The sequence below is a fragment of the Notolabrus celidotus genome, chromosome 8, assembly GCF_009762535.1.
Source record: "Notolabrus celidotus isolate fNotCel1 chromosome 8, fNotCel1.pri, whole genome shotgun sequence".
NCBI lineage: Eukaryota > Metazoa > Chordata > Actinopteri > Labriformes > Labridae > Notolabrus > Notolabrus celidotus.
Genome location: NC_048279.1, coordinates 19,020,556 through 19,036,463, shown reverse-complemented (window position 1 = coordinate 19,036,463; position 15,908 = coordinate 19,020,556). Strand labels below are relative to the sequence as shown.

The 15,908-nt window shown below is 39.4% G+C and overlaps 1 protein-coding gene across 4 annotated transcripts; it reads left to right on the top strand.

Moving 5' to 3' along the window:
• The first annotated feature begins 2,824 nt into the window (after positions 1 to 2,824).
• On the top strand, positions 2,825 to 15,054 carry dpf2l (D4, zinc and double PHD fingers family 2, like). 4 transcript variants are annotated; one of them, XM_034689829.1, is made up of 11 exons: positions 2,825 to 2,941; positions 5,214 to 5,374; positions 5,548 to 5,655; positions 5,885 to 6,081; positions 6,475 to 6,567; positions 8,359 to 8,443; positions 8,904 to 9,038; positions 9,667 to 9,798; positions 10,964 to 11,076; positions 11,958 to 12,039; positions 13,351 to 15,054. In XM_034689829.1, exons 1-11 carry the CDS (start codon positions 2,910 to 2,912, stop codon positions 13,434 to 13,436), a joined length of 1,224 nt encoding a protein of 407 aa, XP_034545720.1. In that variant the 5' UTR covers positions 2,825 to 2,909; the 3' UTR covers positions 13,437 to 15,054. The 4 variants fall into 4 exon arrangements, with proteins under 4 accessions (XP_034545720.1, XP_034545723.1, XP_034545719.1 ...); XM_034689828.1 differs by having other exon boundaries at positions 2,826 to 2,941; positions 5,193 to 5,374; XM_034689832.1 differs by lacking the exon at positions 8,904 to 9,038.
• Positions 15,055 to 15,908: the final 854 nt, after the last annotated feature.

Below are 15,908 nucleotides of genomic sequence, written 5' to 3'. Positions count from 1 at the left end.
GATCAGGTACTGCATGTCCTCCCCTACTCTCTACTCCCCACATTTCTTGTCTTTCTTCAGCTGTCCTATTTAAACATTAAATGCAAAAATGCCCCAAAAATACAACTTAACAAAAAAAAATGTAAAAAGTGCACGGATACCTAGAATACTAGATTAACAATATGAATATCAATACTGTCTAACTTACCAGGCAACTGTACATCGGTTGCCTCCTCTGCTCTTTCTCTGTGTCTGTCAAGGTCAAACAGTCTTAACTTTTATGGTGAGGGTTAAGCATCATAGTGCTTGATCAGAGTTTTGGGCAGAATATTCCATGTAACTGCTCCTCCCACAACCCCATGCATTCATTGGGTACTAGGGCATAGGGAGAAAAATGTTTGCTTTTTGCTTAGGTGTTTGTTTGAACTCAGTTTGTTCTTGCATGAGGGATTCTTAAAGGCTGAAAACAGAGGTTCTTTGTTTAAGACTTAGACTGTTTTAGAAAAAAAATATTTGTTTGTTGGTGGTCAAAGTAACTAGTCCTTATTTTTATAGATGGACTCCAACACATGAGTCCCTGGGTGGGCCCCCTTCCCAAACTTTTTTGGAGTGAAACTTGCTGTCAAAGCGTTCAATTTCTGACAATTTTTATTTATTTTTTTTTGCGGTTGTTTCATTTCTTCAAAATTGCTTTGTGTCTTGGTGATGTAAATGAAGAAATGACATATTGATCTTCCTAACACTGGATAAAGAAATGAAGTAAGAAGGTAATATCAGGTGTTACAACAGCTCTTTTGCATGAAGTTTGAATATGAACTCTGATGTGTGTGGCATGTTAGGTTTTGCTTACTTAAAAGAAAACTGAACAGATGTCCTCTCTGTGCCACTTGATATTTGTATGTTTCATCATCTACATTATGCATAGGTTGTCTGTGGCCATGGCCACCCCTGAGATCTGATTGGACACCCTAACTATTTCTTGAATCATTAAGTATAGCAGATTTATATGATGCCACCCTGTTGAGTTACCTTTTAAAAAAAGGTACAAGCATTTAAATTGTTTTGATTATTTTCGATATTCAAGTTAGTTAAAGTGAAAGTTGATGGCGTAGGCCCTACTGTGTATCACACTTGGCCAACCCATGCATAAGTCAGTGCCCCAGTTTTGTCACCCCAGTCAAAACAGTCTGGCTCTGCTACAACCCCCTTTATAGTAAGTTTTAGGCAATCCCAAGTGTGTCTATCTCTGGTAGGTTGACTGTTCTTTTTTGAGGTTTTTAGCTTGTCTTGTGATTCTTGTGTTTTTGAGATTCCCTGATGGTCATTTTGAATATGTTTGTAACAATTTTGTTTCATTTTGTGGTCGGTTGGAATTCCTTTGGGATGTGCAGGTTATGTTCTGTTGACATCACAAGAGGAAATGTTTATAGTAACTTTTGCGGAGGCTTTTGTCTCGTGGCTTTTTAACCCCTTTTGGCCCCTGAGCCTTTATCATAAAGGCCTGGTTTGTTATTCTGTTGTGCTCTAAAATGTAAGATTGCTGATACATTTTTACTTAACAAGGTCTTATGAAAACGTGCTCATGGGCGAGATGCCATCAATTGGGATTTTGTAGTAGCTATTTTATGTTTTTATAAATGTATGTGTTGCTTAGCTGATTTAGAAAATGAAATTTTAAGGGAGCTCACTCAGCCCACAATTAGTGGCATATGGTATTTTTCTTGCTTTTTATGCTTTAATCAAAATGAATGTGTAAATTGTTGTCATATGATCTTTTTATTTCTTGCTGGACATGTATTCTATTTATTTTTTAACCTTTTATAATACTCTTGTGCTGATATAGACCTATGGGCCTGAATTAAAGTATATCTATCAAATTCTGCCAAATTTAGGTGAACTGAATAACAATGTTAAACCCTCAGCCAAAAACCTTGGTGTAATTTTTGACCCAACTTTGTGTTTTGGACCGCAGGTGAAAAAAGTTGTCCAGTCTTGTTTTTATCGGCTCAGAAATATATCCAAAGTCAAGTCCTTAATGTCAGCTAAAGATCTACAGAAACTCATTCATGCTTTTATATCCTCCCGTCTCGATTATTGTAATTCCTATACTTATGTCTGAGTCTGAAATCAATCCACCATCTCCAATTAGTTCAAAATGCAGCAGCTCGTCTTTTAACAAGAACTAAAAAATGTGCCCACATCACCCCCATTTTAGCTCATCTACACTGGCTGCCTGTTGATTTTAGGATTGATGTTAAGATTATTTTACTGGCTTTTAAAGTGCAACATGGACTTGCCCCTCTATATATCTCTGAGCTTTTCCCTGTCGCAGTCTGAGATCCTCTGGCAGTGCTGTTCCAAGGACCCGACTGAAAACCAAAGGGGACAGGGCCTTTTACAGTCAGGGCTCCCACACTCTGGAACAGCCTGCCAGAGGAGATCAGACTTGCAGAATCAGTCCCGTGTTTTATGTCAGAATCAGCTTTATTCGCCAAGTATGCTTGAACACACAAGGAATTTGACTTTAGTAAATGTCATTACTCAAGACATATTTTTACAGAAAAGCATTTACTGTGTGATTTTATTTAATTTTAACTATGTTTGTAAGGGTCTGTTTTATAAGCTTGCAGGCTTTTTAGTTTTTATTTCATTTTATTTTTATCGCACCATTTTGCTTTGCACTTCTTGTTTTTATTGCTCACTGTGAAGCACTTTGTTACCTGTATTGAAATCTTCTATATAAATAAAGTACTATCTATCTATCTATCTATCTATCTATCTATCTATCTATCTATCTATCTATCCCTCCCTCCCTCCCTCCCTCCCTCTATTTAACCTGTAGTTCGTGTTTCTCACCTTCGGAGGCAGCACCGGTCAGTTACGTGTGTGCGCAGGCGCAGTGGCACTCCACACAACCGCAATAAGCAAACATGGCGGCGGCCGTCGACAGTGTTGTGAAAGTGTAAGTCTATCTTTTTATTGTGAGAGTAAACTGAGCAGCAATATAGATGTGAATGTAAACTATGTTAATTTGAGTCGTGCCCTTACTGAACCTGTAAAGATGTGAACACAGCCTCTTTGATCCTGGTACAATGTTTGTCCCTGGAGAATAACGTTATTCACTCAGCTAAGGTTAGCATGTTAGCTTTGGGCAAATGTGAACTAAGCGAATCAATTGTGGACCTCTCTCTCTTCTCAGCCTCTTGTTATCCTAAACTGAAGTTCTTGAATGTCTGCAGCGGTTATAACACACACAGCACTTCCTCGCTTGCTAGCCAGCCGCCTGCAGATGTAGAAGAGTTAATTTTACCAATACATTGTCAGCTTGGCGGGTGCCTTGTTGACGAAAGGCTTGCTAACAATCAACCTTTTGTTCTGACTCCCCTCCATCGTCATGGTTTAGTGAGGCTTTGAGATGAAACGAGTCTGGGTTATGTGTGTCTGTTTAACACATAGAGGGGTTGTACATCCAAAGCAACAGCCTATTGCAATAACGCAACAAAATTGATTAGAGAATGAGATCGAGAAAATATGTCATCTTTGTTGTTCAACAGCACCCATTCACTCGAGTTAGTTACACAAGGGATGGCCGTCACATCATTATTGTCTGAATGAAGACATATGATGGGATGAAAACGGTGGCATTATGTGCGCTAAATAAAATTTAAATCCAATGTCATTTGCCGTGCCCCACTGCCTGTTTGGTGCAGCTAAACAAACACCACGCCGCAAATGTAATGGTGGATAAGTAACTAGATATTGTATTAGAAAAACCAATAAGTTGTGTCACTGGTTAATGTTTTTTTTTTTTACCACATACACTACCCGTCAAAAGTTTGGACACAACTTCTCATTCAATGCTTTATAATTATTTTAATTATTGTCAACATTGTAGATCAATATTGAATACATCAAAACTATGAAATAATATAGTTCTGCCATGATATGGATTACAACAGTACCCAAATAGAGCTATCCATTGTGTGCAAAAGGTGCATGTCGACCAAGAGTTCTGGGGTCTTTTAGCCCCCAGAACTACTTTACCCTGAACTAAAAAGTTCCTGTGCCCCCAGAGTTGTCTGCGTTTCGGCCGCGGGCTGAAGTCCAGTGACGTATGGAGGGAAAAAAATGATATTAAATGATATTTGGAAAACTTAATGAATAACTAAACTAGTATGCATTCCCAGGAACTCCCTCTGTGTTTCAACAACTGTGTAAACTCGACAAACACTGTTAAGTTCAGCCGAAAGTCCCAGGACCTTTGAAAAGTACTCCCACCAAAGCAGGGGCTTTTCAGGCGGGAGATTATCTACCCCTGAACTTAATTTAGACCCTGGTCTTCTGCTCGAAACGCACGTAGTTCTGGGGTAAAGTTCCTGCGGTCGAAGAACGCCTTCACCCTACCTCTGAACAACACAACTGATGGTCTCAAACACATTAAGAAGGCAAGTCATTCTAAAAATGAACTCTTGACAAGGCTCATGTTAATTAGAAACCATTCCAGGAGACCACTTCATGAAGCAGACTGAGAGAATACCAAGAGTGTGCAAAGCTGTCATGAAGGAAAAGGGGGGCTACTTTACAGAATCTAAAATATAAAACATATTCTGTTTTTTTAACACTTTTTTGTTAATTAAATAATTCTATATATGTTCTTTCATAGTTTTGATGTCTGGTATTAATCCACAGTGTTTCAAATCATTAAAATAAAAACAAACCCTTGAATGAGAAGGTGTTTCCAAACTTCCGACTGGTAGTGTATTAAAGATTATTCCCACCTTAAGAATATATCTATTAGTACTTACATGTAGCACAGTCCTTTTAAAATTAATTTAATTTAAAATCACTAGTCAATAAGTGACTAAATTTGAAAGCAGTCTAAATGTGGATTAAAACTCCAGAAAAATCTAATATGTTGCTTGTCATTAGTCAACAGCTGATTATGAAGTTGGTTGCCATTATTGAGGAATACCTTTTTGTATGTAATCATTGAATAAAAAAAGCAACAACTTAATTAAGATTAGATAAATCCAGTAATTGAATAGGATGGTGATGGAGAGTGGATTATGATAGGGTTAGAGTGCATGTTATAGAAACTACTGTTTGTACAATTCATGAATGGCTTGTAACAATTTAACTCTGTTTCACTTGCAATATGTATTCGTCATTCATTATTGACCATTGATCCCAATCTCTGTTATTTATCTTGGTAGTGTCCCACTTTCACATTTCAGGCTGGGAGAGCAATATTACAGAGACGCCATGGAGCAGTGTCATAGTTACAACGCTCGTTTGTGTGCTGAGCGCAGCATCCTAATGCCTTTTCTGGATTCTCAGACTGGTGTAGCCCAGTCCAACTGTTACATCTGGATGGAAAAGAGACACCGAAGTGCAGGTATATACGTATCATTCATGTTGACGGTGCTTCAGTGATCTGAATCCTGTGCAAAACTACTGTTACAAACAAAGAACTTTCATCTCACAAAAAACAGGCTCAGTCCAAAGATCATGTCACGAGTCTCCTCACCTGCTTGTGTTTGTGTTTGTACTGTTCTGTAAAAACATTAGGTGTAGCTCCAGGACAGCTTTACACCTACCCTGCTCGACGCTGGAGGAAGAAACGGCGTTCTCATCCCCCTGAGGACCCACGCTTGGCCTTCCCTCCTCTCAAAGCAGGTATCACATCAGAAAGATCACCGTATCTTGCACTGCAATCACAGTCAAAGGGATAGGTTCATTCATGCCGGAAAAACAAGAAGGTTTTCCATAGATATTTAATGCAATACCTGTTTTATCCAAGGTTTCAGGCAGGAGGTTCTGTTTATTAGTGAAAATTTGGGTTATGTTGGTTGTTTTTTTTGTCTGCAATGACCTTGCATGCGTTACTGTTGTCCTTCCTGTGTAGCGGATTTGGAGATAGGGTTGAAGCGTGATACACTGGGGCCAGTGGATGGCAGCAGTTTGGAGGCCCTGCTAAAGGGTGAGCCCATGGACAGGAGGAGTGGAGTGTCGGACATCCGGGGTTCCGAGGATGACACGGCAACCGTGGAGCCTCCTGCCTCCTCTGCGACCTCCCACACTTCCTCTGGGCGTATTCGTAAGGTCTGGTTCAAAGATCGTTGAACACTCGTAGCTGCAGCTTAGATGTACAACAAAAGTGACAACATAACTGTGATTTGATGTAAATCATGTATAATTATGATGCAACTGCTGAATCAACATCTCTTGGTTCAAATCCAAACCAACAACACAGCTACAGGTTACAACACAGCATAATTTGTGAGCTACAGGCAGACTGCCTCAGGGATTTTAAACCAGATTGGTGGGATTGACATCTGAAATAACCAGCAACAAGTTGTTGCAGCCACATTTTCCTCAGTCAAGATATTTTACACAAACAATATTACACAAAGCCCTGTTTATTTTAGTAGATTATACTTATGATGGTCATAGATTCAGTGAAGCCAGACTTAATCTGAAACCCTGTCATTGCAGAGAGTCTTGGACCATGACGACTACTTGGACGACCTAGATGATGAAGACTTTGAGGACGAGACCCCTAAGAGACGAGGAAAGAGTAAATCCAAGGTGTGTGCCTTTTTCTGCGTGCAGTCTCCTGTCAAGGAGGATTTTACACATGATATTTTTAAACCCAGTTTGGGGTTAAGTGTCCAGCTCAAGGACACTAAGCTATTCAATTTAATGTAGTAAAACTTGCATATAAAATCAAAATGCTTTTCAGATTGTGTAATAGTTATAATTCAGTCACTAAAATATATCACAAATCCACTTAGTGCTGTATTATAGTACATTACGCGGATTCAATAGCTCCAAAAGTCTATGGAAACCTGCTTTCTTAACCACAGAGATGGGGTGGTTGTCCAAAGTGATGAATTCAACTCTTTCCTCTGTAATCTTTTTGGCCTTGACACCCTTACTCGAAGATATTTCTCCACAGTTTATTGCGTCGTGTTCCGTTGCATGTTAAGTTTTAAGATGTATCAAACAAATGGTGTCACTGAGCGTGCTCGGTTGACCTAACTGTATATACTTAACAAGTCAATAATAAACAAGACATGATGTGGAACTCCAGCCCTGGCTTTGACTAAGTTGCACAAATATGTGCATATTGCAGCAACAACATCTGCTTTATGGCAGCCTACAGTAACTCTCCAGGGACGCATTAGGCATTTAAACATGTACCAAAACTCAGAACAGTCTGTTACAGTGGTATTGAACGCGGCACTACTGCTACTGCCCTTCAAAATTATCATACCACATATAATGCTAAGGTATGTGTGTTAACGCTTTTCTACGAATTGTGCTCAGTTTACAACGGCTGACCTAAATGACTGGGGTGAGTGGAGCGGTCAAATTGCAGATCCCAGATCAGTAAAAAAAAAAGGCCTGTATCGGCTCCAGTCCAGTAGTTAGGATTTGGGTTGCAAAATTCTGGGAATTTTCAAATTTGGAAACTTTCCATGGGAATAAACGGGAATTTATGGGAATAAATAAATAAATGAATAAATAAATCAGGAATTTACTAAATTGAAGGTTGGCTCTTAATAGGGAACTTAAATATAGTTGAGGAAAATATATTTGAGCATAATCCTGACTAAAAAAACTGGATTTCAAGTACAGTTGAATATCTCTGCTATTCCTCAATCACATGCACATAGCACACTGCTTACTGCAGGGCTATTGAGACCACGCCCCCTACATGCACTGTGCATTCCTCCATCACATGCAGACATGATTTCTATTTTGGATGGATGTCTGCTTATAACAAAACTAATGTTTATGCTCGGATATACCTTTCCATTAAATTATCCTTAATTCCCATAAGGGGCGGCTGTGTCTCAGTGGGTAGAGTCGGTCGTCAATCAATCGGAAGGTTGGCGGTTCAATCCCAGCTCTGGCAGTCACATGCCGAAGTGTCCTTGAGCAGGACACTGAACCCCGAATTGCTCCCTCTGTTGTTCAGCGGTGTGTGAATGTGAATGAATAAGATTAGCTAACACTGATGGTCCCTCACTACATAGCAGCCTCCATCAGTGAGTGAATGGGTATGAATGTGTGAATGTGACGAGTAGTGTAAAAGTGCTTTGAGAGGTCAGAAAGACTAGAAAAGTGCTATGTAAGTACAAGTCCATTTACCATTTACCATAATTCCCATGGAAAGTTTCCAATTTGGAGTATTTCCAAAATCCCCCAGTTTAACTTCCCATGGAAATTTACCGGAAACTTTCCAGAAACTTAAGAGAAGTTTTCCACCCCTTTGCAACCCTAGTTAGGACTGAGATATTATTTAATATTTTGTTCTGCACTTCATTTAAAAATGTAAAAAGAAAACTCAAAGGTGTTCAATGACTCTTGCAGGGTCGCAGTGACAAGAACGGCAAGAAAAAACAGGAAGCAGCAGCTGCTGCGATGGAGGAGAGAGACAAACCATATGCCTGCGACAGTGAGTACAAGCTTCTTTTGCATCCCCTGTGTGTCATGCATGTCAGCAAGAGAGGCTTTTGCTTTTTCGTCTGAAAGACAAAAACAACCCTTCTGCCATGCATGGTTTGATCTGAAAGACCCTTTCTGGAACTTCACTTTGACAACAAAGAAATTGGAGAAATGGCAAACCGCCTGAAAACATTTTTTCAAATTTTTTTTTTTTTCTGAGATGCCGCGCCATGTGTGCTCTCTAACTTCCTGCTGGCTAAAAAGCTTATTGTGCAACTGCTCACCTCAACCAAATGAGTTCGCTGCTAGCGCGTCAGCTGTAAATTTACAACTTGAAAATAACTGGGTAAAGTCGGTTGTGGGGCGATGAGCAGCGTTCCTTTGTCGTTCCACCATGGGCCCTTTTGGATGGTAGCTAAGCTTTGCTGCCATCACTGTAACACTTTTGTATGACCGTGTGTGTGTGTCAGTCTGTGGGAAGCGCTACAAGAACCGTCCTGGCCTGAGCTACCACTATACACACTCTCATCTGGCCGAGGAGGAGGGCGAGGACCGCGAGGAGATCGAGGCACCACCCACTCCTCGCCAGCCTGAAGAGCAGAAGAGTGAGTCACTCTCTTGTGCTGAGAGAGAGATAGAGAGAGAAAGAGAGAGGAGGGGAGGTTTGGTTGCATGCTGTGTAGCATGTGTGTGTTTTTACAAAGGATATCTCTCTCTCATTCTTCTTTTTTTTTTATTCCGCACCTTTCATTTTTTGATTTTCATGATGACTTTGGATCCCAAATGTGGGATTAGTCTCAGTGTTTCTAACTTGAAACCTGCTTGGGGATCCTGTAATTTTTTAAGCATATCCATCTTTTTTTCCCCCAACCTATCATCATATTTGTCTTTCATCTTTTTTTTTTTGAGTAAAATTTTTTAATTTTTTGCACGTGACATCGTGTTAGCGGCTTCATTCAGTGAGTGCTTCTTGTCAGTTGCCACTCATCATTACTTTGGGTCATATTTCATCATCAGACAGTTATTGTAATAAAAAGCCCTCATTGGCCACTGTGACTCAAACAGGTTTGTAAAACTTTGCATTAGTTTTTAAATCATTTGATTAATGATTAAAATGTTACTAAATACATCGTAAAGAAGTTAATGGTATTAGATTCATCTTCCTTTATAATTTAGCTACACGTTTCATATCAATGTTCAACAAATGGTTTTTTCACTCGTTTTCTCCCTCAGCAACAAAAAAGGGTCCCAATGGGTTGGCACTGCCCAACGATTACTGTGACTTCTGTCTGGGAGACTCCACCTTAAACCAGAAGACTGGCCAGTCAGAGGAGCTGGTGTCCTGCTCAGACTGTGGTCGCTCGGGTAAGCCCATGTCATGATTGACTGTTGACTACGCTCTGCTGCCCATAGTTGTTCCATGTACTCCAATGCAAAACCAGACTTATGAACTTACAACTTGGGGGTCCATGATGTTAAACAGAACTAGGAACATGCAACCTTACACACATTTTATGCTCAAGGTATCTTAAGTTTTATGTTTTATATTTTTAGTTCATAAATCTGACAGTTAAGTAAACATGAACAAAACACCAGAACATCTGTCAGGACTAGGGTTGCAAAGGGGTGGAACATTTCCGGTAAATTTCCATGGGAAGTTAAGCTGGGGAATTTTGGAAATATACCAAATTGGAAACTTTCCATGGGAATTTGGGAATTTATGGGAATTAACTGGGAATCGAGGGTAATTAATTGGAAAGGCATCATATCCAAGCATAAATTTTTTTTTGTTATAAGCAGACATCCATCCAAAATATTACAATTAAAAGAGATTTATTTGTAGAACTTTATCAAGTGTTAAATATTTTATTGAACAATCAGTTATTTCATTGAAGAACAAAAACATGAATGTTGAGTTAAATATTACTCATCCCCACGACCCAACCCATTCAAAAATTAACAAAAATGCAATCCCAACAAAGTCCCATTCAAAATGTTAAATGAAAAGAGCCGCTCTCCCTCCAAAAAAGTCTCATTCAACATGCAAATAAAAAAGCATCTTCTTTCATTAAATCTGGTTGTTTTAGTCAGGATTATGTTAAATATATTTTCCCAACTAAGTTCCCTTTTAAGAGACAACCTTCAATTTAGTAAATTCCTTGTTTATTCCCGTTTATTCCCGTTAATTCCCGTGGAAAGTTTCCAGCTTTGAAAATTCCTGGAATTTTGCAACCCTAGTCAGTACAAGGATTTCAGTAACACTATTTTCTATCTGGGTGTTAATGGTTGCAGCGTATGATGAAGTAGGCAAACAAGCTCTTTCAGCTCACTCCTTTCTCTCCTGTGATTTTGGTTTTGAAAAAAAGGCTAGGCAGACAGATACCACACCTCAAGATACTTCCTCTTACTGGAGCCACATCTTAGAAAATCATCAAGTTGTTCGTCATGCAGCTAGAGCTAGAACACTTTAAAGTATTTTTTCTTCTTCTATCTGACGACATCACTCTTATGTCTTCTCTCCCTCCTGCAGGCCACCCAACATGTCTGCAGTTCACCCCGGTGATGATGGCTGCGGTGAAGACCTACCGCTGGCAGTGCATTGAGTGCAAATGTTGCAACGTTTGTGGCACCTCAGAGAATGATGTAAGCCTCTTTATGATACTCTGACATACATGCCCTAAAGTTTTTTTTCCAACATAACATTTGGGACAGGCTTTTAGCTAAGACATGGCTGTACCCATTCCTTGAACATTTACATTTTGTCCTCTAAAGCCGCGTGTTTTTCAGTCGGCTCTGTAGCCTCAGAAAAACTGTAATATTCTCGTGCATCACACTCGTTTGCAGCACTTAGGAATGCATTCCTCACTTATGAATAAAATGGGCAGTTCTCGTCTCGTGGGACTCTGCAGGCCATTTCATCCACTGAGGGAAACTCTGTGTAAACTGGAGTGCACTCTCCATCATTCCTCTAGTTTCAGCCTAAAGAGCTGAAGCAGCTTTTTCTTTCTTCTTGTTGGTTTTAAAAGCACATTGTGCATCTCTGAGCTTATTATCAGCGCTGTCTGACATCCCACTGTTTCTTCTGGTATTCTGCAGCAGTCAATTTGCTCTCCTTTGGCAAGTTAAATGCCGTTCCCATTCCCCTCATTCATGTAACTAGCACCACCATGTGGAGCTAGTTGAAGTAGCACCTCAGGGGCTCAAAATTGCAAGGGAAATCCTTTTTTTTTTTTTTTTCAATTGAAACATCAATATTTAGGCCCGGCGTATTAATACTTTTTCACGTGTTTATTTATCACTATACGGATAATTTGTCTTGGCCCTATACTTCTATTTAGATTTTGTGTGGCAACAACCTAAAAACTGAGTCTCAGGTAACACCGACTGGAAGTATTGCAGCATATTTTCACTGCTTTTATAAAGCTTATAAGTCCAGCTTTAGCCTGATGTTTAAGGAGCGACTGCCCCTCTTGTTTCTCTTCTTGTCTAATCAAAAAACTGAACATGATGTTGTGTCTTTGTAGGATCAGCTGCTGTTCTGTGATGACTGTGACCGAGGCTACCACATGTACTGTCTGAGTCCCCCCATGACTGAACCACCAGAGGGTAAGCCAACGTGACTGCAGATGTTAACAGAATGGGGGGAAACAACATCACTCTGCCAGTAACCCTTAGTAATCTTAAAGGGGAGAGCACAACTCGAAACAAAAAAAACACAATTTGATAAATCAAATTATGGAAATAACCCCAATCTGAGAAAAATAGGAATGTACAAACTAAAACTTCACAAAAATCTAATTTTACACAAAAGCCCTGCTTCCTATTAGCACCATCAGAAATGATGGATTCAAGAAGTTCATCAAAAAAATAAATCCAGATACAAGCTAACAAACTGTCTGGTTTCTTCAACTTTCACTCAGGACCAAAAATCTGCATTTAAATTTAAATGAAATAATGATTTGATATTTATCGTGATAATTATTGATATCAATTGATATTAAATTTTTTATTGTGATAACATAATTTTCAATATCGCCCAGCACTAGTGTAAAGTGAAAAATGATGGTGACACATAAGCTGTGTCTAAACTTGGGGGCTGCAGCTTTTGAAGGCCGATTGCATCAATGTGATGTGTTAATGGCTGTCCCATTATGAAGGCTCTTCCAAATGCAGCCAACATATTACTCCCATGATTCTTTGCATGCTGATGCAAAGGAAATGGGATACCCTCAAACAGCAGAGTTCAACTCAGTAATAAGCTGTACAAAAATCTGAAAATGATCATTAAAAAGTTGGTGATGGTGTTTAAGGATACAGGTTAGTTTGCTTGGTAGTTAGTTAGCTACTTACCCTCGCTTAGGCAACAGAGGCAAGTGATGTGACGCCTGGATAAGGGTGGGGACGTTGGGGTGGGGAATCCTCTCTAGACCAGACGTCTTAATTTGTTAGGCCTGACAGGTCTATGCAGGTTACAAAGCTGGGTCCCTTCAAAGGCTCCAGACCCTGGATTGTGTCACATCTATAAAGAGTGGTGGCTGGAAACACACAAAGTCCTTGCAGGCTTGTGAGGTACAAGTCCAGAACAACTGGGAGTTAAAAATTAAAAGTTTGGTGTGGTGCTGAACTTAAAATGAAGGAGGAATGAAAGTTTGACTTTTGGGTTGAACACAAAAAATAGATCCAAATCATAGAAATTGTATAATAAATAAAATGCATAGCCCTAAACTATGATTCTAACCTCTGTTATTATGGACTTTTTATTCCCATGTTGTGAGTTCAAAGACAAAACAGCATAATGTGTTGAATGGATACTGTACTTCTTTAAATGTAAACTAAACAAAGTGTTTTCTCAGAGTGCTTCATGAGCTAATGCTGTCTTTCCACACACAAGCCTCATGATTCTCTTGTATCTTACAGGGAGCTGGAGCTGCCACCTGTGCCTGGCCCTTCTCAAAGATAAAGCCTCCATATACCAGCAGAACCAGAACAATGTCTCGGAGTGACATCACAGCAGCTAGTCCCGCCCCTTCTCCGTACAAAAGCACCCCACCCCAACACCCTCCTCTCCCTGATGGGAAAGTCAGACCTCCTCTCAGTTCGGAGCTCCAGGCTCTGTCCGGATGTAGCCAAGCCAGATCTCAGATCAGCTTCACAAGTCTTAATATATCTACAGCATCAGTGGGGCGATCAGTCAACATGGGGTTAAAATATCACTACCGACCTGCCTGTAAAGCCCCCCGGGCTTTCTGTCAAACACATACACATTATGCACAATATACCTTATAGACACACTCCTTCAACTGGACTGTTACACATAATAGATGGAGAGACAGAGAGCATGCAGTAACTATAGTAACTGCTGTCTCCATGGGAGCTCCCAGGAACAAATAGATTAGCATCACAGCTAATTATCCTTTTACACTCAAAGACACCGTGCGGACTGTCAAGACATCACAGATTCTCCTCTGCCAAATCATCTATTTTTACTCCCTGAATGAGGAAGAAAGAAAAAAAGTGACCACCCTTATGGTCAAAGATTATTATTATTCTTACTATTGTTATTGTTCTGGTTACTAGTGGACTTTTGTAGTGGCATTCATCTGTGTACTTTTGTCTGATTGGAGCGTTTTGATTCAATGAAGTTTCCCTGAGGGGAGCCAGTCAGTGCCAAGGTCCAGCATCACTTTCAACTAGTTTGACTGTAAAAAAAAGACCCCTGGAGTTAATCATAATCTGAATATCATTGTGTCGTTATAATCCAGTGTGACAAAGACAGACAGTTTTAATTTTTTGCCAACATAAATACTTTGCCTTCGACCCATTGAGAGGTTAGCACAGAATATTTGGACTTGCCACTTATTTAATTAAAGGTTGCACCAAAACTACCTTTCCTTTTGCTGATGTTGTTCAATCACCTGAACACCAACAGCTCACGTATGAACGGTATTCTCATGAGACCAAAACATTTCAGCTTACTGTCTCTTACTTTAAAAAACCCTGACTGAATTAGTCAGATAACACTGCTCTCTTTGGGAGAACTCTGCTGCAAGTCCCATTTAAAAATAGTAACCATGACGGTGCATCGTTTTCTCAAAGATTTCTTGTGCAAGCTTTTTAGAAACTGTTTGGGGGTGATATCCAAGTTATCGCCACGGTCAAACAGAATCATTCAATGTAGCTGCTTTTTATGATTTGTCACTCTACGCTGGATTTGCATGCAGATTGCACCAGTACGAATGCACACTCACTCATATCACATGTTTTTTTTTGTTGCTGTTGTTGTTGTCTTGTTTGGACTTTTTGTTTTTTACATTTTATATTATCTGATATTCCATTGGTACTGGGAGTTTTTCTAGTAGAATTTTGTAAAGTCTATGGTATTCAACACTTCCAAGTATATAGCTCCTGATACATTTTATGTACTGTATTGACTTTTTCTATTTTTGTTATGACTGTGACATGTTTGAATTTATTTGATTATTCTGATATGTCAGACCTCCATTATGAGTATTTGTAAAATGATGTACTTTGTTGTACTATTTTTATTTTTACATTTCTTTGGTATCAAAGCTGAATTAGCCTGACTCAAATAAAAATCACTTGGAATTTTGTTTCCTTTAATTGCTTTACATTCTTATTCATTGTCAAAGGTGCAAGTTTAGATCAGATGAGCCAAGAGTTGACTGTCAGTCCTCTGAGAGTAAGTCATGAGTTTTAAAAGTGGCAAAAGTGGACCGAGTAAAGTTCAGAAGAAAAAAAAAGGGGAATTGAAGTGGGAAATGACAGAGAAAAGTTGCATGAAAAATGAATTAAATCTTGGGATGACCATCTTCGTATCCTTGTGAACTTGTGTTTAATGCAACATTTTAGGGGTGATTTGGCTGATGTTCACTGGTCGTGGTGGACAGTAACAAAGTCAATGTACTTGAGTACAGTACTTAAGTACATGTTTTGAGTATCTGTACTTTACTTGAGTATTATTTTTGGGGGATACTTATTACTTTTACTCCACTACATTCAGAAGATAATTATTGTACTTTTTACTCCACTACATTTCTATCAGTGCTATAGTTACTCACTACTTTTGCTTTGAAGTCAGCTCATGAATTTCCTTCTCTTTTCTGAAATCTGATCCCTAAGACAGTAAAATGTGTTTGTGTAGTTCTGTTTGTCTCAGTGGTTTAGTTGTACCTGTATATCATACGTCTCCACGGTTGAATGTGGAGCAAACACAGATCAAATTTCACTCAGATCAGGCAGTTCATTTAGAGGTGGTAATGATGGCTATAATTCTCCACCTGAGCACCCATGACCATATCTTCAGCCCGTGTTAGAGGTTTTTGAAATGAAGAATGATACGTATCGTTTGAAATGTTCTCCCTGTTTCCCACTCTGCCCAAACATACAAAAATTCACAGTCCAACCTGAGAAAGTGTGTTGAGCTACGTAAAATTTGTTTCATTCCAGATGAACAT

Bases quoted from the DNA above. Each gene is read 5' to 3' on its own strand.
- dpf2l (XM_034689828.1), top strand. From the start codon at position 2,910: ATGGCGGCGGCCGTCGACAGTGTTGTGAAAGT. The intron at 5,375-5,547 runs GTATATACGTAT...TAAAAACATTAG, and splicing joins AAAGAGACACCGAAGTGCAG to GTGTAGCTCCAGGACAGCTT. The intron at 6,568-8,358 runs GTGTGTGCCTTT...TGACTCTTGCAG, and splicing joins GAGGAAAGAGTAAATCCAAG to GGTCGCAGTGACAAGAACGG.